Below are 23,762 nucleotides of genomic sequence, written 5' to 3'. Positions count from 1 at the left end.
GACATGGCTGGATGGCTGGAATTGGCGCTGGCCGCGACCGTCTGAACAATTTGTCATGGCCTGAAGAGGGGGGCGCCTTTGCGTCACGGGACGAACTCTGCTTCGTTCTTCTCCTGCTCGTCACTGCGCCAATTCCCCACTCCTCGTCCCTCGATGCGATGCACGGTTTCCTTCTTTGTTGCGCCTCAGAGAAACTTCTGGTCTTGGCCCCTTGCTTACTTCTCGGACTCCATTTCCAGCTGGCTCATCTCTCAACAGGTTTCGCGGCTGTTTGTGCGGTAATTGCGGAGTTATGTCGGGAACCATTCGCTCCCTCACTGCACTGCCCTGCACTCTCACCAATCATCCTCCTGCTGCCCCATATCAATCAGGATGCTGATCGCGCACTTGACATGCCGCCATCCTGAAATGGTGTGGGCGGTTGTTCCAATAGACGTGTCGGATCTCGTCCATAAACCATGTTGACCGGATAAGGTGCAGTGGTGGTCCCTCTTTCCATCCTACTCTTTCCGGACAAAGATTTGTCACGCTCTACCCCGGAGATGACCGGCAAGGTGCACTGAGTTAGTCCATAATCGTGGATATTTGAGATTCCTGGTCCCGGATGGGCGCACTGGCCGCCGATCGCTGGCCGACAGCTCCGCGACACGCGGGTCGGCGGGGGAACTTGTTGAGGTCACCTCAAAGCCCGTGAACTATCCGGTCAACCGAGCTAAAGACGAAGTCCTGCGCGTTACTCCACACAATACGTGAGCTCCGAGGCATATTGTTTGTGTTTGTGTCGGGAAAAAGCAATTATTTGCTCACCGATTTCCAAAAAATTGGGCGAATGTTAGATCTGCGCGGGGTATCCCTGTTCAACATCTCGAGTCAGGTATCCGGCACAATCTTCAAAAGGCTTGATACATAAGTAAATACCATGTTTGATCTACGAATCGACTTATCATCTTCTTGACTTGAAATCTTGTCCTCTGGAGTACCACTATGGAGCTGCTCGGTCTTTGGACATGAAGAGCTTGTACACCATACATCGTTGCCGAGCACAAACACCTGCAATTGCGTTGGACATGGTTATCCTTAGTTTTGCTCGGTCCTAATGGCCTAGACCGCCATTCGGCATATTCTGCTTACTCCTGGGTTTTGGCGCTAAGTGCAGCCGGATGCGCGATAATGTCAAAGGATGGCCCCCGATCAGACCTGGCAGAGCATGCCTGACAATGCCACTGCATCATCGTAGTTGGTTTGAGGCAGAGCTGCGGTTGTGACAGCTACAGTTCACGTTCGACTCACTGCTCTCATGCAGTCTACAAGATGAAAGAACCAATTGGCATCGCTGCGGAGAAATAACCTTTCTAGGTATGAATCTATGCATTTCATCACTCTGCATATGCAAAGCCACGCAGAACCAAGCATCTCAGCCCGATTATTGCCTTCATAGTCCAAAATCTTTGAATACAGTATGCATCATGAGCAAAAGGCATACAAGGTATGAGATTGGAAAAGACGAATTAGCAAAAGTGATCGATGATCACACCTGGAATCAGTAAATATTAAACATGACCACCTATCAATGGCTTTCCAAACAACATCTGTAATTAGTTGTCGTAAGCTACCTACAAAAAAAGAAATATCCCTTTGGGAGGCTTGACCTTGTAAAATTGACATCGCTGTCCTCTGAAACCACATGCCAAGACTACTAAGCGAGACAAATAGATGGGCCTACACCGTAAATGTGATGATATTTTATAAAAGTCACCGAGGACAGAAGCCAAATTTAGCCGTCTCTCCTCGCTTCCAAGAGCGATAATAAGCTTAGTTACTATCTTATACTTGAATGTACAATTATACATCGCTTATCTCGAATAGAGTAACAAAGAAGCTTATTCTTGAAATGTATGAAATATAAACAATAGCGAATATGTTCTGAAACAGTCATAATATGTACTGATGGCTTTTTATGAGCAATGGGCAATTAGAATGGGATAGAATATAGGCTCACTATGGCCTTGTCAGACTTGAAACCCATGAATGTAGACGAATTAGTCCTGATAAGCATGTTCAATTTTATCAGCAGCACTCTAGGCCAATTGTTAGCTGTAGTCCAGACCAGACGGGGACGCTCAGGTCCATCCATCTACTCTCACTTACCTGCATCTGTGCCGCAATCCCACCCCGTGGGTTTTGTCCGCCATAGATCGTCGATTCAGCATGTTGAGCCTCCCTCGCATCATCCTTCGTAATGTACACAGGAGCCTCTCCCGGTACAGCAGGGACTCCAAGGGCCTCATTGCGATCGGCTATAGATTGGACTTGCGCGGAGACGGACCCGGGACCGGGTGGCTTGTTGAAGGCGCGGCCCTGCATCAGACATGCGAGTTAAATCTCTTTGTTTATCTCAGAGAGAAGTACAACCATGATGTCCTTACCTCAGCCGCGTGAAGCTCCCGAGCATCATCCTGTGTTATGTGGCTCTGTGGCTTTCGCGATAAAGCCTCCAATTTCGCGTCGAAATTCATCTGCTTCATGGCCAGGCATTGTGCTGTTGCTGTTTGCTTGGGTCAATACAATGCATCAATGCCTAAAAGTAGTATGAACGCACCTGCTGTTCCACCTCTAATGGGCCCACCACCGCTCAATTCGCTCTCGGTCTGGGCCAGAGCAGAGACATCCCCTGGGTCAATGCGCTGGCCGCTTTCCACGGCGCGCTTCAATTCAGGGATATCTGGAATTTCAGAGGACATGATGTATTGATGAATGTGAAAGTTTCTTTCTCAATAAGGGATTTGCATGTTGTTTGATGTTTATATGTCGGATCGACGCGTTGTGCCAGCGGTGATGTCACGGTGAGTAAATCGAGCATTGTGCCCGCCTCATCCCCTTTCGCCACTCCCGGGCACGTCAGGTTCAGGACAAGATCCTGTATTACTAGTGAGCAGAAGTATTAGTATAATGGCGAGAGTGAGATAATGACACCTCTATCATGGTCTTTGCATCCGGAGTTCAGCTCGAGGTCTACGGTTCGGCTTTCCAAATTCCCATCTACTGACAACTAAAGGGCACCCACGAGATGGCTCCATACAGCATACGATGCTAGTTGGGTTATAATATTACTGATATCGTGGCTACTACCATATAGTCAGTTGGGTCCTTTGTCACCACCCCGTCTTCACATGGCTCTGCAAACAGACTTTGCAATTATTACGCATCCAATCCAGATTCACATCAGCCACTTTACAGACCGGTCATTGCGTCTCGAAGACCTTGGACATTTGCGATGGCTACTTGGTGAAATGACAGATCAAAGCAACCTCTGTCGCGAATACAACGGTGGGGAGCAATTCCACATCGAGACACCTTCATGTACGTCAGTATACGTTTACGAAGACTATCTGCCCCACGGGCACCCGAGTGCTTGGATTACAACGGTCCCGAAGGACACGCAAGCAACTTAACAAGTGTCATGTCACATCACTCAGTGTAGCAGCGAGTTTCTGGTGCACTTGTGGCACTGTAACATCATAGTTCGCCAAGAGTGTGGTCTGATATAGAAGCTAAGTCTGGATACTTGGCCGGCAACTTGCAGATCTTCAATGAAAGAGAGCTACCCATGCGTCCCGATCTATAATCGTGTTACTTAGGGGGTTGCAGTACTGTATCAACGACGTGGTACGCTACATATGCGCTTGGCCGCATCAGCAACCATAGGGGTTGGAAGGAAAAGGGAGGCAGATTGTGTTACTGCTGATGGTGGTTCACGCATGTGGCCTTCTGATGACATCATCTCAAGTCGGCAGTTGATCCAAGCCACTGGGACTAGCCTCTTTACATGGGTCTTGTAGCCTAATGTTGGTGCAAACCTATAGGAGCTATGGTAGTTGGGATATCCTTTCCTTGTTGAGCGAAAATGTCCTAGCAGTTATACCATCTGCGTGGAGGGGCGCATATGCGTGAGATTGTAGCATCGCGAGAGTTTCCAGTCTTGCAGCCTCATAGCATGTACTAGTACTAGCTATCCAGGTTCTCACCAATAGTGAAATAGAGTATGGTACTCATTCGCGGTAGAATCAGGATATGCATACTATTTTGGTTATAATAATCAGTCGCTACAATATATATATTGTCCCAATCGCCTCATGGATCTATCAATGATGCTGCTCTTCTTATAACCTTTCAAAGCACAGACTAGAGAATATATCCCCATCTATATCTTCCTCTTTTTCTTAAAGTACTGCTCAATTTATGTTTGGGTTGCAGGTGAACAATAAATTGTCCCAGAATCACAGCGATAGCGATAAGCCACAAAGCCGGTACCGGGATATGGGCCAATGATATTGTACCTTTTTCCGAAGTCCCGTGATTTCAGAGGCCGGTTCCGGCAAAACAAGGCTTGATGGCCAAGTGTTCCCAATGGATGGAGTGGGAGATCTCTAGGCTGGAAGAATCAGCTTGGCTTGTAGTTTGACTTGTCATGGATAGGCCCATCATTTTCAATTTTATTCACTAAGCATCTCTCTATCGAGTGTGGATACCTCCATATATATTTTTGTCAGGCAATCACGCGACGGAGTCTTCAACATCACTAACCGTCATGTTCCTTGGCGGCTCGGCCCCTACTTTTGTCTAGTAAGTACTCTTAGTAAGAGTTGATATAGTTAGTTCTAGTAATGACAAATTTCCGTCATATCTTGGTTTTGTATTAACTTCGTCAGGCAGGCTGTTACATTCCAACACTTCCGACTTCTTAAGGCATTGTATCGGAGATTATAATGGAGTTATCTCCGCGCGCTGCTCTGGAGCCGAATCTTGGCCGCCGGCGTCTCCAACGTTCATCATCGCAACAACAGCAGCATGAGCCACCGGATCATAGAGCTCGAGTCCGCATACAAGATGCATCGCGTGAAATGGCATCTGGCGAGCGAACGTAAGTAATTACCGCTATGTATGATGACTCGAATGCTAGATTCGCCTGCCCAAATGCATAACCAGTACTAACATGGATGGATAATAGACCTTCACCATCGGTGAAACGAGGTAAAAAGGCCTGCACTGAGTGTAGGCAGCAGAAGGTATGGATTTTGAAACCATGGGTGTCTTTCTGACGATAACGGAAATGGGATTCAGTATCTACCAATGGCTATTCCTAATTGAATAACAGGCAAAATGTGACGCCTACTTGAATCCCACTCAGGCATGCTCGCGTTGTTCAAAGCTGAACATTCAGTGTATAATATCGGATCCCTTTCGTCGGGAGCACAAACGCAAGTATGTTGGCTCTATATTTAAATGATTGACAGGTGATAAATTGTAACCATTCCACAACAGGCGACTGTCCGAGCTCGAGCAAGAGACCGATGAGCTGCGACGAAGACTGCGATATGCACAACCCGATCCATCTCGACCCTCGCCTATTGCGATGCTAACGGCTGCGGCTGAGATGGGAGTTAATTCCGCAGCTGTTGAGGGCGACTTGGCTTTCCATACTCAGTCACATACACCCCCGGTTGAGGATTCGCAACATGTTTTACCTTCTCCTGGACTAGGACCGCCATTACCGGGACCGGGGATGATTTCAGGTGTACGCGCCCCCGATGCGACGGAGCCCCGCTCACTGAACAACATCTACCTGACCGGAAGTGAGATAGACGAGCTCTTCCAGATGTGAGTATATTTTTGCCCCGAAAATATCGTTTTGGGCGTTTCTGATGCGGAACAGCTTCTTCCAACAATATGCTCCGTTCCTTCCAATTCTTGACCCGGAAACCACTCCAAATGTGTACTATACGCATTCACCGTTTCTATTTTGGTCTATAGTCGGCATTGCGTCCCGAACCTATTCCAAAAACCCAACTCTGCTAACTGCTCTTGCGCGCAATATAAACGAAATGGCCCTACTCTCTATCATATCAGGGAGCTCAGCCTGGCACTGCATCCAGGGGCTGCTGCTAGTTCTGACATGGCCATTTCCGAAAGATGCCACTATGGCGGACGTGACGTTCCCATTAAGCGGCATGCTTCTCCATATTGCCATGCAAAATGGTTTACACATTCCCATGTCCAGTCATGAATTTTCCAAGAGAAAGAGGCTCCCTGCTCCATCAGAAGCAGAAATGATCAGACGGTCAGAGCTCTGGGCTCATTGTGTTATCGTCTATCAGCGGTACGTGCTTCGCCCCGGTATTTGGTTTCTTCCTGCTAACTGGGTACAGTACGTGTGTGATAAAAGGACAACCCCCTCGCTCTCTAGTAAACCTGGAACTGGATGGGGACCTGAAACATTCGTTGTTCCAGAGGATCTCTCCATCGCTAGTGCTTGAACTGAAGTGCGAGGATTTGAAAACCCGGTGTAGTACAGCAGTACTGGAGCTCGGAGTCCGGAACCTATCCTCTGAACAAGAGAGATCGCTCGATATACTCTTACGGGCATATGATGACCAAGCACTTGACCTGGAGGCGCAGGCGTTCTCAGGTAGGCCCTTTTCTCTTCGTATGGATAATAATATAATCTAATGCAGATTAGCGTACGACAGGTTTGCTACGAGCATGTGCCGTCTGAGTATCCAAATCTTCCACCTTTTCCGAAATCCCAATTCATTCTCATCAGGCTGTCTGGCAACGCTGACGACTGCCGCATGTGACACTATTAGCAGCATACATAGTCTGGGACAAAGCATGGCCGGTTATGCTACTTCTCCCATCCAGATGAATTATGCGTTGCTTCTAGCATCCTCAGCCCTCCTACGGGTATTGAAAGGCTCCCAATGGGCTACCATGGATGTTGAAAAAGCCAAGACATCTTATTTCACTGCAATTAACCTGGCCAAGCAAATGTCAGTTTACAACTTTGATATCGCGGCCAAGACTGTCATGGTATTAAGCCAACTATGGAATAGCACCAAAGCGTTCCGGAAGGCAGATGGAAGTGAATACCTCGCTCTTCGGATCCGGAGCCGGTTGGTCGTCAGTCCTGTTATCGATACGGTGTGGTGGTGGCGAGAGGAGTTCGACCCCCAGTTCTATAGCACGGTCACTTCCCAAAGCAATGCCCCGGAAGGTACGGCCATGCATCCTGGTAGATACGCACGGTTACTGACGCAACTTTCATATACGACAGGAACCGATGCAAACCGCGACAATCTAGCTATTTCAGGGAACGTGTCTGGAGGCTCTACGGATCGGCCAGATTTCTCGTATTTTGACGAGCAATTCCAGGCGGACTTCGAATGGGCATTAACGGATGAGTTTCTCTTCGCTCCCACCGAACCGTACGGACCACTGTAAGTCACCAATCTGCTTGCGAGCTGCGAAAAATCAGGGTGGAAGTCCACGATGGCAAAACCCGAACTACAAAACAAGAATTCAATCCTCGACGCAAGACCGTCATTCGATCGGCTTACATGGGCGGAGAGACGAGCAGTCTATCGCGTGACTCCGATAGCCAACATGAACCACCAATCATCAAAGGGGTAAGAGAGGGGGGCCGACAGGAAACGCCAGATCATGGGATGGAGAAGCATAAGGTTCAAGCCAGCCGGCCGACCCAACGGAGCCCCGTTGGCGCAGTGAGCTAAAGCAAACCTGGCATATGCAGTCGACCTACTGGAAGTCTCAGTGCCTGGTGGTCGCATATTGGTGTGCATGCCCCTGTAATCATGGCTGAAATAGGCGTTTTGTCCGGCTAAACCGTAAGCACACTATGTGTCCCCGTCTTGTATAATATTTCTTTATCTACCTCGTATCCATTAGACGCGTTACCCACCCCAGATCGGGGCTTCTAGTCTAGCCAGCAAACGGGCTAGATTGGAGATGTAGCGCAACGTCGACACCAACTCATCTAAGTGGTTCATGGCGAGTCCAGGATGCATGGGTTAGCTGGCCCTGATGTTCAATCTAATCTTATTGCCTTCGAGATCACTCTGGCCCCTCGCGTTATCGGCTGATACGGCAATCTTCATGCTACATGCCAAGGAGTCAGCATTCCATTCGGCCATCCGGTGGCTCTTCAGTGGCTGCGCCTATCTTTTTTCTCGGCAAAAGTAGGCTCGCTTAGAGGGAAGGCATCAAGAGGCGTTCGAACTATAGAGTGCACCAGCACGTAGAAGAGGGGAGGGTGGATGAGGGACAGGGAAGGCAAAGGGAAGAGACGAGTACAGTAGAAGAAAGTTGTGAAACAAGGAGATCGGGCAGCCAAGCCGTTGGCGCTAAATGGAAGGATGACCAGCGGTCAAGTGATTCCAGGCTAAACCGGTTGTTGTCTCTTTCTTCCATTCCGCCTCCTCCCTCTCTCTCTTGCTCTCTCAACTCGAGTGCTTCCGGGTCAACTACCCCTGCCACACACACACGCACACATCCAGACACGCACTAAATGTGGGTTACATGGTATCAGCAAGGGGGTCAATCCTTTAATAGTCAGGGGGATGTTCGAGAATGAGGTTCTTCCCGCGTCTCGATGGCGAAGTGCCATGTTCCATGTTTCCATGCAGCCCGGAAGGCTAACTGGGGACGGTGCATCCCGCCGTGCCGTTAGTGGCAGACGACGGGGTGGATAGGGCTCTTCCCACACCATCCAACTAAGCAGAAGAAGGCAGGTGCTAATTTAATTTACGTCGACATGATACACCTCGTCCACGACTAGTCTGGCATGGACCAATCTGGGGATTTACGGTGCCCATCCAATGTCCGGAAGTGCTCAGCTGCTTATCAGTGTCCCTCCGTCCCCGCCCGCCCGAAAACAGTCCGCGCATTGTCCAATGGCTAAGGCTGGTTTGTCATGGACTAGTGCATGATAACGGAAAAGCAAGACCAAACTGTGGTCCTGGTCAAGTCACTGTAGGATGGGATCTTCGTGTTCGGTGGCTTTGATAGCATCTGGCTGACCTGGTTTCCCCAGTCCACGGCGCGACCGAGTCGATCGACAAGAATTCTGCACGGGAAAGAGCAAAACACGAAGAATGCCACGCGATGAGAGAAGAACATCCAGAAAACCTCGGCTAGAGAGTTGCCAAGTCCAGACAACGCCCCATTGGCTTTCGCTGAAGCCGTGCGGATGATGGCTCGAACACAATTGCGCCCGCCAATTCGCCGTGTGAAGCCCGCCGGCGCTTCGCTAGCTTATCGCAAACAAGCCTGGTGCAAAAGGGGCTAGTCCGCCGGACGAGACCCGGGGAAAGTTGACCATCGTGCCTGCACTTCTGCTGCCGCCGTATCAGCGTTGCTTTTTCCGCCGATATTCGTTGGTAATCTTTTCTTTATCTCTTAGGCACTGGTTTGCATTGGAATCCCTCTTCGTCCAGCGCAACCACTTGCGTGGTCTCGTTGCCCATCTTGCCACCACCCAACCCCCGATCCTTTCGCTCACATCCGAGACATACCTCCGGTCAAAGGCGACCCTTTCCTTCCCCCCTCCCCCTTCAGACGTATTGCAGTCAGTCTAGTGGTAACTTGCTTGTTCTTTCCTGGTTTAAATCGCCGAATCAAATGCACGTGTCTCTGGTCGCGTGCCAATTCCCATCAATGGGATCGTCCGAATGACCGAATCCCCACCTGGGTCGACTGCGATCGAGCTCGCCCAGTGTACCAGTAATTCAGCTGGCTCACCGGACCGGATGGTGGACAGGTCTTCCTTTTGCCCCAATTTTTAGGTTCTGGGGCTAGTTCCTTCACCGGAGGGGCGCGCCTTATGCGCTTCGGTGCAACTTATCGGTCTGCGCGAAACTATGAGACTCTCTCATCTGATATTACCTAGGCAGCCAAATTGCAAGGGAGGTTAGGGATGGGAGCATTCCCCGAGGACCGTGCATGTCGTGCATGGGCTGACAATGGCAAATGCGCTCCCAAGTCCGCCACTGGCTGGATCTACTAGCTAACGCACGACTGGTTCCAAGTCCAATCCAGCTACTACCAAAGCTAAGACACATTCAGGTTACATCGGAACATGGCGAACAGACTGGGGTAACTGATAACCGGAGAGATAAACTCTCCCGCAATCAGTGGACGCCACCAGCTCGTTTAATTTATTTCCTAGTCCGATAAGGCGTCGGGTTACCGTCGGCTCTATTTGCGCCTCTTGTCGTCGCTATCCAGGAGAGGGTAAATTGGGTGGTTATATGATGCTTTCATCCGCCCCCCCTTTCTGTGTTCCCTTGTTTACTCCTCTGAACCAGTGGATGAGTTCCGTGCATGCACTACTGTCTTCATTGATTTCCCCCAAAGCCTTTTTTCGTGCTTCCCCTCATCAACTGCCGCGATGAGTGAGAAGGAGCAGGCTTTCAGCACGGCGGTGGCTGATGAATCCTCCCCGGAGGCAGCCACCGTCCATCTCAAGAACCTGAAGGAACAGCACCATTGGGACCCGAACCTCCCGGACGATATTGCCGACGAGATCGATGAGGCCCTCAATACGGATGACAAGGGTGCCCGCGTGGGCATTACGCAGGAGCTCCTCGATAATTCGCCGTACCCCGAGGTGCGTGCGGCCGTGCCCAACTACGATGAAGGAGGCCACACCAACACCATTCGTGCCTGGACCATTGGTTTGATCTTTGCGACCATTGGTTCGGCGCTTAACATGCTGTTCTCGATGCGTGACCCCTATATCGTCATTCCTTCCTACGTCGCCCAGGTTGTCGCCTACCCTGTTGGTGTCGCATGGGCGAAATTCATCCCCAGCAAGAAGTTCCGCTTCTTCGGAATCGAGTGCAACACGAACCCCGGTCCCTTCAGCAAAAAGGAGCATTGTCTCATTGTCGTCATGGCCAATGCCACCTTTGGTGGTGGTGCGGCTTATGCGACAGACGTCTTGTTGGCCCAGCGAGCCTTCTACAAGCAGCGATTCGGATGGGCATTTGAAATCTTCATGTGTATCTCGACCCAGATGCTCGGGTTTGGTATGGCTGGGTTCTTCCACCGCTTCCTGGTCACTCCAGCTGCCATGATCTGGCCTTCCAATCTGATCAACTGCACCCTCTTCTCGGCGCTTCATGACCACAGCCGACCCGATCCCAACAAGGTAGCCGGTTGGAGGATTGGCAAGTACCGGTTCTTCCTCTACGTTATGATCGGTTCCTTCTGCTGGTACTGGATCCCCGGTGTTATCGCTCCGTTCCTCAGTATCTTCGCCTGGGTGACTTGGATCAAGCCCCAGAATGCCGTGGTCAACCAGCTCTTTGGCGGGTCCACTGGTCTGTCTCTAATCCCTATGACCTTTGACTGGACGCAAATCTCCGGCTTCAACTTCAGTCCCCTGATCGCGCCTTGGCATGCAATTGCCAACACCCTTATTGGTATGTTCATTTTCTTCTGGATCGTCACCATTGGCATGCACTACAGCGGCATGTGGTGGTTCGAATACCTGCCCATGAGCGATTCGAACAGTTACGACAACACCGGTGCGCAGTACAATGTGTCCCGTATCATGACCAAGGACTTCACTCTCGATGTCCAGGCATACAAGGAATACTCGCCGCTGTTCCTGTCCACCACCTTCAGTCTCTGCTACGGACTGTCGTTCGCGACCATCATTGCTATTCTGATCCACACTGGTCTGTTCCACGGTAAGGAACTGTGGGTGCGTTTCCGCAACTTTGGCAAGGAAGAGGAGGATGTCCACGCCCGCCTCATGTCCAAGTACAAGACGGTGCCCCTCTGGTGGTATGCCGCCATCACTCTCATCATGATCGGAATCGGCTTAGGCATGGTTCTGGGATACCCGACTCACCTGAGCTGGTGGGCGTTCTTTGTCTCTTTGATCATGGCATTGGTGTGGTACGTGCCAATTGGTATCGTGCAAGCCGCCACCAACATCGCCATTGGTCTGAACGTCTTGACGGAATTCATTGTCGGCTACATCCAGCCCGGAAAGCCCATGGCCATGATGTTGTTCAAGACCTACGGCTACATGAGCATGTACCAAGGTCTCTACTTCAACCAGGACATGAAACTAGGTAAGCATCCTTATCCCATCCCCATACCTACCAGAAAGCCCCACTAACCCTTCCACAGCGCACTACATGAAACTACCCCCGCGAGTCACCTTCGCCGCCCAAATGATCGCTGCCCTCTGGTCCTCCGTCGTCCAAATCGCCGTGATGAACTGGGGTCTCGCCACCATCAAAGACGTCTGCAGCGAAACCCAAGCCGATAACTACAGCTGCCCCAACGGCCGTGTTTTCTACCAAGCCTCCGTCATCTGGGGTCTTATCGGCCCCCAGCGCATCTTCTCCCCAGGCCAGCTCTACTCCGGCCTCATGTGGTTCTGGCTCGCCGGTGCCATCCTTCCCGTCCTCATCTACATCGGCGCGCGCATGTACCCCAAGAGCCAGATCCGCTTCCTCAACGCCCCGCTCATCTTCGGCGGAGCGGGTCTGATCCCCCCCGCCACACCCCTCAACTACCTTACTTGGGGTATCGTGGGTATCATCTTCAACAAGTACATCCGGGACCGCTGGCGCGGCTGGTGGATGCACTACAACTACGTCCTGTCTGCGGGTCTGGACGTCGGGTTGGATCTGTGTACCATCCTGATTTTCTTGACCCTCGATTTGACTAGTACTAGTTTCCCGACTTGGTGGGGTACTAGTATTACCGGTACTACTATGGATATGGCGGGTACTGCAGTGCAGAAGATCCTGCCGAGTGGGCAGACGTTTGGACCAAAGAGTTGGTAGTGAGTGGAGGGGTGTAGGGTATATGTTTGATTAGGGTGGGTGTATTGATGATGATGATGATGAATGGTGGGTGGGACTTTCTGCTTCTTTTTGTGTATATGCTACGCAGCTATGATCACGACCTGTCTCTGCTAAGCTATTAAAATAATTCATAATGTGAATCCTGTGACATATTTTGCCTTGCATATTGGATCGTGATGATGATGCTCCTGATGGACTTGTTTCTACGACATGTGGTGATCATGTGAATCTATAACAAATTGTATCATGCCACTGAATGTCGGAGGGAAAGAATAAAACGAAAAGAAAAAAAAAGAAAAGCACTGAAAGAAAATGTCAATATAATGAATTGATCATCTCATCATGTCATTCATTGCATGGATGAATGCTAACTATATACTAATCCATTCTCGCAACTCGCTTATACATATACAGGAAAAGCTCTTCAATCGTCTTCCCGGTCTGTAGGGGAAAAATTCTATGCACAGAGGTTCATTCCTTCTTTCATTTCCTCCGAGTATCTCAAACCGTAGGAGATACACCACAGCCCCTGATTCAAGCCGAACCAGGCTGTCTCCTCTTCATACCGACCTGCAGTCCGAGAGGCTTCCTCAAGAAACCCTCTCTCGTCTCCATAGGACCCTCCTGCTGCATCTCGAACTCGAAGAGGCGGAACACCGTACCGCAGATAACCAGGAGTTCCATCTCCGCGACGTTGCGACCGACACAGGCTCTGGGGCCCGTGCTGAAGGGAATGAAAGCGGCCTTCTGACGGGGGGTAAGGCGGGCGGGGTCCCAGCGCTCAGGGACGAATTGCTCGGCATCGGGACCCCAGATCTCCTTGGAGCGGTGGATGGTGTAGCTGGGCACGGAGACAACGTCGCCGGGGTAGAAGGTGTGGCCGGAGATGGTGACGGGGGGGTTACCAGCGGGGATTTCACGGGGGAGACCCATGGCGGAGGTGCTGTGGATACGCATGGTTTCCCAGATGACCCATTGGAGGTAGGGGATATCCTTGACCATGGCGTGAGTAGGGACGTCGACGTCTTGAGGGATGGCTTCGTCCAGGACCTTGTGGAGTTTCTCGATCACACCGGGGGTGCGCATGCACCAGTAGAGGATGGCGCAGGAGGTGTTGGAGGTAGTGTCGGATCCGGCGATGAGTTGGGTCAATGCCTCGGCGGTGAGCTCGGCGCGACCCAGCTTCTCGCCGTTGCAATCCTTGCCTTCCATGAGACGGGCGAGCAGGTCGACACGGGTGTTGTTGGCCATGACTTCGGGGCGGAGACGTTCGTTGACGCGGGCGACGGCAATACCAGCCAGGTCCTCGACGGCTTGGATACCATCACGGAAGAAACTGTCGGGGAGGTACTTGGCAAAGGGCTTCAAGGCCGGGTAGCAGCCCAGGGTGGCGGAGACTTCACCGCGGCGGTTGAGAACCTCGACGGCTTGGACGTAGGAAGGAGGCGAGTCGGGAGTCTTGCGCATCTCGGCGAAATCCTTGCCCTTGTCGAGCATGCCGAAGGGAGCGCCAAAGGCCAGGTCACCGATGATGTCAAAAGCCAAGTAGTTGAACCAGTTCAGGGCGTCCAGGCTGGCGAACCCAGTCTTGGGGTTGCGCTGGGTATCGGCCATGCGGTTCCATTGCTTGACAAAGAGCTCGATGTTGCCGTGGATGTACTGCTCGAACTGACCGATGGACTTCATACTGAAGGTGTGAGACACGGTCTTGCGCTTGCGGGTGTGCTCCGCGCGGTCGCGCGTGTTGAAGAGACCACGGTGAATGGAGACAAAGGCATCGTAGAAGTCACTGAACAAGAGTTGATTAGCTTCCGGGGGATAATTCTACCTGCCAGGAGCAGATAAATACAAGCGGCGAGGGGCACGTACGACTTCAGGAAGCCATTTCCGTGGCCGTAGACAGCCTGAATGGCGCCATCATCGGCGATGGAGGTATGACGGGGGGCGATGCGAACGAGCTTTCCATATTTCTTGTGAGCGTTGTCGACGACGACAAAACGGTGACCGCGACGAGTTTGCAGGAGCAGCCAGAAATTGGTGAAGGCGGCCAGACCGGGGGCGGGGATATCGCGGAGGTGAGCGCGCTTTAGGTAAGGAAGGAGATAATAGAGGACTAGCAGGGCTAGACCCAGATAGGCCCCGTAAGGTGACAGGAGCAGGGCGAGCATGATTGATTTTGTGGGGGGAGGGGAGGAAGCTGGTGAGCTCGGAAGTTAACACCGGCAAATGCAGCCAGGAGAAGTAATTCCGCAGCCGCAAAGTGCAGCCGGGAATGTGGGTGCCAAGGAGACCATCTTACCTCCGAAATGAAATAAGCAACTATAAGGTAATATATCGAAAAAGGATGGTTGAAGAAGAAAATAATATCAGTCACAGTCCACTTACTTCACTCAAGTATCGCCATGGGTGAAGAGTGTTCCTTGTCGAGAGAGTGGTTGATCTGTCATCTCCCTTTTTTTTGAGTTGAAGTGCAGGCTTATTTATGGCAGACGGGCTCCTCTCGAACCCCGAGGCAAAGCCAGGCAACGGAAGGGAAAATCGGGAGTCTCTGCTGAGCCGCGACTGATCTGCCAGCCGATTTGCAGCGCCGGCCTCTTTGCCCTCCCCCGCCTCTGCTCGGTTGTTCGTGTAGGTCCCGTGGGGTTGGAGGGAGATCCTCACCCAAAGGGTCCATACTTTGAACGGCTCCATGGCTATCAACAGCATAGAGCCAGTGAGAGCATCGCGAATGGTCAACGGCGGTGGTTTCTATTGATCTCGTGACTCCGGGGAGGCGAGAGTTACGGAAGCATAAAGGCAATTGATCTTCATGACTAATGATGTTATGTACACAACTCGTAACTTGTGACTAGTTACAGCACCAACTCCTTACTTACTCTATTAGGCAACATGTTCCGACCCGTCTTTCGCAATCCTTCTGATCCTGCTGATCCTTGTGTTCCAGCAGTACTTTGGACGTTGGTAGAGCCATCTATTCCCTTCCCTACCAGCTATTCCCCTCCACGCGGTACAACCCATTCTTCCGCTTCTCCGCCTCCCATCGCTCAATCCACGCCTTCATGCGCTCCCGACTTTTCCGGCTACCTACGTTCACTGTCGGGATCACCCGTCCGATCCGGAGTGCGCAGCAGAACATGCTCAACTCCCGAAATGAGCTGTGCTCACTGTACGGCACTCCAAAGCATGCGCTTTCCCGCGTACTCCCTCGCTGTGGCACCAGGTCTTTCGCAGAAAAGGGCGTCTTCCAATGTGCCGAATTGAGCACCACCGACACCGGTGGGTTGTCCAGCATTCGGCCAGCTGGCGGGCGATACGTCCACCCGGTTGGTCGAAATCCCACCACCCGCGTGAAGTGCGGCTTCATCGAGTCCAGGTAATCCGCCAGCGTTTCCGCCCGGATCTCGAATAGCGTTTGCATATGCACCTGCGCCTCCGTGGGATCGTCTGTCAGCAGCGATGACAGCTCAGCATCCTCGAGGCACGCACAGACGCGCTGCTTAGCTGGCGTCGCGTAGATCTTGCTCTTCAATGCCCGTGCGATCCCCAGACAGATGCGTTCTTTTCCGATGCTGTACGTCCCTATTACTACCAATAGCCGGCCAGGGGGGCGGCTGTCTTGCGTCGGAGACGGGCGGGATCCAGTCACAGCCGTAACAAACTTGCTCAGCATTCCGCCTTTTCCATTGACTGGTCGTCCAAACGCTCGTCCATTGGTGTCGTTGGCGTCCCCATCGAGCTCAACGCAAAGTTCTGCGCAGGCTTGTATGACATCTTCTTGGCCAGGGAATGCATACTTGGGGCTCAAATATGTAGTGTCCAGATAGCAGGCATCGATTCGTTGCTGGCGAGCCCTGCCGGTTGCGGGGTCAGCAATCTCCGGGCGGAGAAGGGCATGTTGCACATGAAGCGGCGAGGCGCGAAAGTCACCACAGTGGAGGACACGATGTGTTCTCTGCGAGGGACCCGATCCCATTGATTTCTCGAAGAGAAAGATGGCGCTCCCAGGACAATGATTAGCCTCGATCAAAGTCACCTGCGCTCCTCCCGTATTCGGGATTTCCGTCTTCCGCTCGAACTCAAGTGGTACAAGCCACTTCCGGTCGACCTTCAATTGTTGGCACACCAAATTGGCCGTAGGTCTGCTGCAGTAGATTGGTCCATGGCGCCACGACCCCGTCAGGCCGATGTAATGGTCGCTGTGGAAGTGACTAAGGAAGTACGCATTACATCCCTCTACGGCTCCGTATCGAAATGCATCCACACAGAGGGAGAATCCAGGGATGATCTTGTAGAACGGACACGTCCGTTGATACGCCTGTTTGCCACGGGCCGCAACCTCGTTCGCCGCCGCTGCACTCCATGCTGTATCTTCCGCGTTGCCGGCCATGAGCTTCGAAAAAGCCGACCTCGTCCCTGCGACCCCAGAGGCATATGGGTCACGCTGCGCTGGTCTCGCAATAGCAGCCCTGTCCGCAAGGCTCATTCCTTTCGTAGTCTTTAGCTCCGGTCCCGGCTCCGGGTCCGGGTCTGCCTCCGCCTCTGGCTCGTGTTTCAGCAACTCCGTAGGCTTCCCATCAAGACAGTCATTGACATGTACCGAGACATCCTAGAACAACCATTACCACCAGCACCAAAGACACAATCCACACAACTTACCGTCTCGGACAAGCCTGTCAAAACAGCCTGACATACGGGACACACCGGCGCTTCGCATCCAAAATCTTCACCCAAAACCCCGCTATCATCAAATCCAATATCACCCTTGTAATCCTCATCGTCATCAAATGCACCTAAGAAATCTTCTTCCCCTCGGAACTCGTCCTCTTCTAGATCGTCAAAATTCGCGTAATCATCATCGGCGTGGCTCGTGGCTTCTCTTACCGGTGGTGTGTCGACATCGACTGCGGGGGTCCGGGTTTCATCCGCCGAGTTTGTCTTCTCATCCAGTACCCCGGTCTCATTCTCAGTCCCGTTCTCATATTCCCTGAACTGCTCAAGATCCTCGCTCTCACTATCCGACTCATCAATGAACGGTCCACTGACTGATCGAGACGGCTTCGGCTTTGACTTCTCCTCAGTGCCACTCTCACTCTCCGTCTTCCTCTTCTTATCCTCCCCACTCCCATTATCAATGTCATCTTCCAGCGCAATAGCTTCCCCAACCCTCCTCTTCTTCACACTGCCCCCATTCTCCTGGAACCGTTCTTCTTCTTCTTCTTCCTCCCAAATATCCTCCGGTGTCTTTTCCCTGACATAGTCCCCTCCACTCGTAAGACTAACCACCTTCTTGGCATCCTCCAAAAACAAACCCCCGGCGCCAGCAGCCCCATTCCCACCCCTCACCCCCGAGGAGCCCTCATTACCAGTATTACTTCTCTCCGCCTTCGTCGCGAATTGCGTAATCCGCGATTGCCGGGACGTAGCTTTCGGCGGGCCGTCCGCCTTCTGGAAGAAACTGAGAAGACTCGTGTTGCGTTTCGTAGATTTCGACTTCGCGGGTGTTGCGCGGGACGGTGTAGAGGGCTTTCTAGGAGGGAACGGCGTAGGCATTGCTCAGGCTTTGTGATCGTGTGCTTCGGTCTTTATCGCGTAGTCGAGTGGCGGGCTGGCGGGCGGATGAATTATGCGGCTAGGTATGGGAAATGTATGCCGGAATGTGAGCGTCAAAGCATGTTCGTTTGAATTTCAGTCGTATATGTAGTGTATTATGTAGTGTATTAGAAGTATAATATAACTGTACAGATGGTGGTCTTGTTAAACTGAGAAACGCGGAGGGTAGGATTCGAGGCAGTCGGACTGGTCGAATATCCAAAGCGGCGAAAAGAGATAAGCGGGCGCGGGCGCGGCGGAGACTCGATTTTCGCGACACGAAGTCAGGTGATCTGTCCACCCTTTGGTTTCCATTTGCGGTTCGTACTGCGGAGTTAGAGCACCGAGAGTACGAATCGGAGTAAGTAGGTAAATGGGCTTTGTTATTTATTTTTCATTCGTCTTTATACTACTACTGAGTAGGTAGGTACTGGGTATAGTATCTGCAGACTCTGTCTAGACACATAACTCACGTCTTTATCCAGTAACTTCGTAGCCAGTATTCGTCCTCTCAACTACATATACATCTATCGAGTAGATGTAACATGCAGGTATACCTATTGTCATCGTCATCATAGCAGCTGCAGCTCCGACCAAAACCATTCCAGCCCCATCATGAGAGGTGAACAGCCAGTCCGATGCCTTCCATCCACGTAAATCTACTCTCCTTTTTTCTTTCTCGCTCTCTCTTTCTCCACGCCATGTTTAGCCATGGATATCAGCAACATAAATAAAAGTGAACCAGCATGACAACGACAAACATCATCACATCGTGAAGATTAAATCTGCAAGTGAAGAAAAAAAGAAGGAAATAGGAAAAGAAAAATACATAATAGAAAAAAGAAATAGTCAATCCCATCCGTAGAAAACCCTGATCAACCAACCATCAAAGCAACAATCTATCAATCAATTCGTAAATCACCGAGCTTTCCCAGCCTGGTTCGCAGCTTCTATATATACCAAACCAATCATTAGCAGCCCATACAACCAAACACACACATACAGAAACATCTAAGCATGTTCCTTCAATTAGATCAAGGGGACAGGGATGAGGAAACATACCTCTCCTCGTCGCATCCTCCAAAAGCCCAATATCCACCTCCGATCTCGGCAGCATAACATACCGCACCACACTACCACGAATAAACATGTTCTTTACGGACGACAAATGCGGGTATTTATCCAGATCCAAGACGTCCACATCGTCCAGCTTAATGTTCAGGTACTGGTCGACGGATTTGAGGGTGCCGCGGATGCGAATGTCGTTCTTGAGTTCGATGGTCACCGTTTGGTTGGTTAAGGTCTTGAAGAAGCTGCCAAATAGTCATCCCCGTAGGGACGTGGGAGTTAGCTGTGGTCGCTTTGGTGCTTGTTCGAGGATCTCGCGCGCTTTCTTACCTGAAGAAGAGCATGGTTGCGGTGCGAGGTGGGGGAAGATTGAAGGGGTATCAGTGCTGTTATGGGTGTGGTATTGTTGGTGAATGGACTAGTAGCGCATTGGCTGTCTGAAAGTCGGCAAGGGGATATCGATTGCCTCGGTTCTGTGTGGGTTAGGTGGTGGAAGACGTGCAGACGAGGATTATGCGATGATCTGGAGCTGCGGGTATGATGCTGCGGTTTGGTGTTGAGCATTGTGATGGGTCACGTGACGCGTGTGTCAGCTATGCTGGGTAACTAACTATGACAATCAATTGTGGAATCAAAATTGGATTGATTTTCTTATTCCAGTGTGATTCGCAGCATGCTTACATTTTTCATTCTTTGGAGATCAGCTAAAGCCTTGGTTCGAAGCATGTGAGGTTGGGGCAGCAGATTGGCGGCTCCTGTCCAGTATTGGTCATTAAGCGAATACCATGAGACCTGCAGGCCTGCCATACTTCCATTTTGTACTATTGTCAGCTAGTATAGCTACAAAGAGGCGTGCACTACTGATTGTGCATGGGTATCAAGTGAGTGTCATTGCTAGCAGCTATCCACCCTGGCTTCCACTGGTCCTCAATCTGCATTCATCATCTCTCATTCCGCATAAACAAAGGGGTATTTGAAAAGAGCGATAAGACACGACTCCCGCGATTACATTATATGTGCCACCAGGGCAACTTAAGGTTCATATTATAGGCAAAGAAACTTCAACATAAAAAAGAGAAGCGAGATCGGAGGGAGAAGCACGGCTCAGCCCTTGCTAGAGTTCCGTCCATGACGCTTCTTCTTCGGTCTCGGTTTCATTGCCCATCCCGACAAGCAGGTCCAGCCTGCACCGTTCTTGCGTCCTTCATCAAAGACAGTTCCAATGCCTGCCAGCAGGTCTTGTTGGTCCAGTCCTAGTTCCGTTTGAAGCTTCACAAGCCATTGCTCCCAGATCCAGCCACCGAGCACCCCCGTGACACTGGCAATATCAGCTGTACTTCCGACTGGGCCGTGCACCGCTTCACATTCTTCGATGAGGCTCTTTACCCTCGGATCGGGGGTCTCTCTAGGTGGTTCAGACTTGACCGGCTCAGTACCCATGGGTAGGAACATCCAGGCTCGTTTGACATCCGCAAAGTTCCTCTGCAAGCGACTGAGAAAGCCTTTGGTCGGTGTCGGGTCGTAACCCAGAGCCTTGAGACCGGACGCAAATTCAGCTGACCTGGCAGATGCCTGCGGGCCAGCGCGTGTTATTTCCGCATCCATGACAAAGAACTCCAAGTAACCACCTGGCTTGAGACAGCGTCGGCACTCTTTCAGACACAGGTCATACTGGTCCTGTGTCTCCCCGGTCGGACATTCCTTCTTTAGCAAAGCAGGAAGCGAGCGGGCCGAGATTACATCAAACTTATTGTCGGCGAACGGCAATTTCCACAGTTGGGATACAGGAAGGTGCCGGTGGTTGGGAGGCCCTTTGATGCCTGGGTTGACCGCCTGATGCTCGGTAAAGACCGTATAGACTTTCACATGAGGGTACTCGTGAGCTAGTTGCCAAGCCCATTCGCATGAGGCGTGTCCGCCGAGATCGAGGATCCTTAGTTGACGGGGTGCCCTTTTACGCGAGCCCAGCTGCTTCAGAGCAGGGCTTACAATCAGGCTACCCCCGTTGATATATCTCAGAGCGTCCATGGCCCACATTGGTTGACGAATTTGAGACAGCACAGTCTGCTCTTTCTCAACTATGGAGAACTGGGCCTTCTCTGCCAAAGCCGAGTCCATTGTTGAGTTGCGAGGCGCCAACGAGAAGGGTCCCTTGTAGGCCGGACGTTCCGGACGAGCAATTTCATAGTTTCCACGCAAACGCTTGATATGCGCGTCCGTCAAACCCAGTCGAACAGATTGAACGGCATCAAATCTCGTGTTTCGATGCACAAAGGTATCTCGACTGCCGGACTGCTGCTGGACCGCCTTAAATCCGCGCCAGTAAATGGAGTCTCTACTCGCCATTAAAGAGGGGCGGGAGCTAGGCGCTTCTGGAAGCGCTTTGGCAAGCCGAACAGACTGCTTCCGGCTTAGCTGATTAGGTGGTTGCCGATCGGTGTTGCCCCCACCTTCACCGTTGTAAGGACCTTCGTCCAGCATATTCACGGGATTGGTCTCATTGAGAGCTGAAAGGTAAGAAGCCTGGGCTGCCAGCCAATCGCTGGTCCGGTCCAGCCCCGACATCGCTTTCTGCTTTAATTCGCTCTCGTAGTCCTCGTCTCGTTCGTATTGATCGTCCGGGCCGATGGGTGCAATAGCATCGTCCATAGCGTCATCCTCAGAGCATGCTTGATCATCGAAGTGATCAGATAACCTGGGTGTCTTTTCCTCCGGGATCCTGATGGCAGTGGGTGGTCCGACGGGGTCATACACGGCCGTCAGCTGTTCTTCTGTCGTCCGTTCGGGGTAGTCTATTACATGCTCCACGACCTCTCCCTCGGTCCGGGAGAACGGTAGCTTGTAGAAGCCCTCGGCAGTGGCAGAATTCGGTGGCTTATTTCCACAGGGAATAGACCAGGTGTGGCGTGCTCGTGGACCCAGTGAAGCAAAAAAGCCACCGGGTGAGGGTATGCTCAGCCTGCTGAAACTATACCCTGAGAGTTCCGACGCCGGGGTGGCGTCGTCCGCACTCCGGGGGCGCTCTGGAGGCATACGGATTTGCCACATCTCTTCGTTAGACTCAGAAGTTTCCGACCAGGGATCTGGGGTACCATCGAGTGAGATGTGCCTCAGTGTCTCCAAGGCATCTGCAGGAAGAGATACGCCTCGATCAGACGGTGTGTCTCCCCTTACTGGCTCAGCATCCAAGTCAATCGACGATGCGGTTGATTGACCGCCTGGGATCCGTGGAAACCTGCCTAGGACCTGCCGCCAGTCCTCATTGGCGCTTTCGATAGCAATCTGAATGCTTTGGGTATCCGGGTCCGCTTCAAGCTCTTCGTCTTGGGAATCTTCTAATTCGTGACGAACATGCACGTCCTGCGCAGTCCAATCATTGTCTGGAAGGGATTGCAGGTCTGGAGTTGCTGGAGCACTGATGTTCGACACCTGGTCCGAGGAGACACTGCCATCCAAGGACGGCGGCGCATGCACGGCCGGCACCGAATGGGCAAGCATAGAGAGGGCGGCGGGAGAGACAGGAATCTTTGGCGGCGGAGTTGGTGGGATCGGGGAGCTCTTTGCAGCACCATGCAGCGATGGCCACATTGTGGATGATGGTATCGTGAGGCTCGGGTACCGACTACGGGAGACGGGGGAGAAGACTGAAGTACGCGTCGTGGGTGTCACCAAGCTTGTTGGCCGGGTGCTAGCGAAGGAAGTGCACTCGTCACTGATGTCAGAATCATCGTCGGTTGCATCGTATAGGTCTTCGAACGGTTGCATCTGACGCTGCCATTCAGTGTCCGAACAAGAGGAGACCGAGCCTGCAGATATTGGCGAAAAGAAACGATTCAGTCGAGATGACACCGATGAGAGCCCACTAGTCTTGAGCTTCAATTGGGGTGGCTGTGGAGGTTGCGGTGCCTTTGGTGGTGTCTGCTTGGTGCTGGAGGCAACAGGCCCTGTAGAGTCGGCATACTGCGCCTCGCGCGCGTCCTCCTCTATCGTATCAAGCCTCGTTCCTCGCACCTGTCGCAGAGGTGGGCATCTGCCCGTTGCGGGACGGTATACGTCCGTCATGATGCCCAAATGTGCCCGATGCTAGTTTTATTTTCCTTCAATTACGATATGGGATGCAAAATATGATGCAGAAGTCGAACCAAACAATGTAAATCCGACAAAGCAGCCAGAGGATCTCGATCACAGTCGACACCGATCAACGGATCAACAATATCAGAGAATTAGCAGAACGAATGATTACCCAGCTACCAGAGCTGAGGGCACGATAACTTGACAGAAACACAAAACACAAAGAAAAAGGTGATGAAGAATCCGACCGAGATGGGGTAAGGTGAAGATCACCTTTGGTGACCGGTAGCGCTTGCTCTACTAATAAACCGCTGGAAAGAGGGGAAGGGAGGGAGATCTGAAGGGAACACC

At 51.8% G+C, this 23,762-nt stretch overlaps 4 protein-coding genes across 4 annotated transcripts; 2 read left to right on the top strand and 2 right to left on the bottom strand.

The window, feature by feature from the left end:
- Positions 1 to 1,946: 1,946 nt before the first annotated feature.
- On the bottom strand, positions 1,947 to 2,745 carry BDQ94DRAFT_154274 (uncharacterized protein). Its single transcript, XM_026768274.1, has 4 exons — positions 2,600 to 2,745; positions 2,427 to 2,545; positions 2,149 to 2,358; positions 1,947 to 2,078 (listed from the first exon to the last, which is right to left on the bottom strand). Exons 1-4 carry the CDS (start codon positions 2,739 to 2,741, stop codon positions 2,040 to 2,042), a joined length of 510 nt encoding a protein of 169 aa, XP_026620271.1. The 5' UTR covers positions 2,742 to 2,745; the 3' UTR covers positions 1,947 to 2,039.
- Positions 2,746 to 4,766: 2,021 nt separating this feature from the next.
- BDQ94DRAFT_175776 (uncharacterized protein) lies at positions 4,767 to 7,278 on the top strand (the record flags this gene model as incomplete). The annotated part of the gene is made up of 8 exons (XM_026772559.1): positions 4,767 to 4,921; positions 5,009 to 5,066; positions 5,156 to 5,262; positions 5,323 to 5,658; positions 5,714 to 6,157; positions 6,207 to 6,466; positions 6,518 to 7,051; positions 7,112 to 7,278. The coding sequence occupies 8 exons, from the start codon at positions 4,767 to 4,769 to the stop codon at positions 7,276 to 7,278; spliced, it is 2,061 nt and encodes a 686-aa protein (XP_026620270.1).
- Positions 7,279 to 10,076: 2,798 nt separating this feature from the next.
- Positions 10,077 to 13,001, top strand: optB (small oligopeptide transporter, OPT family). Its single transcript, XM_026768273.1, has 2 exons — positions 10,077 to 11,939; positions 11,998 to 13,001. Exons 1-2 carry the CDS (start codon positions 10,244 to 10,246, stop codon positions 12,660 to 12,662), a joined length of 2,361 nt encoding a protein of 786 aa, XP_026620269.1. The 5' UTR covers positions 10,077 to 10,243; the 3' UTR covers positions 12,663 to 13,001.
- A 216-nt stretch (positions 13,002 to 13,217) lies between these two features.
- BDQ94DRAFT_163772 (cytochrome P450-domain-containing protein) lies at positions 13,218 to 23,402 on the bottom strand (the record flags this gene model as incomplete). Its single annotated transcript, XM_026769817.1, has 7 exons — positions 13,218 to 14,472; positions 14,553 to 14,805; position 15,560; positions 15,688 to 17,289; positions 17,340 to 18,128; positions 19,393 to 19,575; positions 20,556 to 23,402. The coding sequence occupies 7 exons, from the start codon at positions 23,400 to 23,402 to the stop codon at positions 13,218 to 13,220; spliced, it is 6,930 nt and encodes a 2,309-aa protein (XP_026620268.1).
- Between the last annotated feature and the right edge of the window lie 360 nt (positions 23,403 to 23,762).

This window comes from Aspergillus welwitschiae (genome assembly GCF_003344945.1).
Source record: "Aspergillus welwitschiae strain CBS 139.54b unplaced genomic scaffold BDQ94scaffold_64, whole genome shotgun sequence".
Taxonomy (NCBI): Eukaryota; Fungi; Ascomycota; class Eurotiomycetes; order Eurotiales; family Aspergillaceae; genus Aspergillus; species Aspergillus welwitschiae.
This window is presented reverse-complemented; position numbering and strand designations above follow the sequence as displayed.

Excerpts from the sequence above, each read along its gene's own strand:
- BDQ94DRAFT_154274 (XM_026768274.1), bottom strand. The coding sequence starts at position 2,741 with ATGTCCTCTGAAATTCCAGATATCCCTGAATTGAAGCGCGCCGTGGAA. Across the intron at positions 2,546-2,599 it reads CATTAGAGGTGGAACAGCAG|CAACAGCACAATGCCTGGCC; the intron begins GTGCGTTCATAC and ends CCAAGCAAACAG. Across the intron at positions 2,079-2,148 it reads GGATTGCGGCACAGATGCAG|AGTGCTGCTGATAAAATTGA; the intron begins GTAAGTGAGAGT and ends CAATTGGCCTAG.
- optB (XM_026768273.1), top strand. The coding sequence starts at position 10,244 with ATGAGTGAGAAGGAGCAGGCTTTCAGCACGGCGGTGGCTGATGAATCC. Across the intron at positions 11,940-11,997 it reads CAACCAGGACATGAAACTAG|CGCACTACATGAAACTACCC; the intron begins GTAAGCATCCTT and ends ACCCTTCCACAG.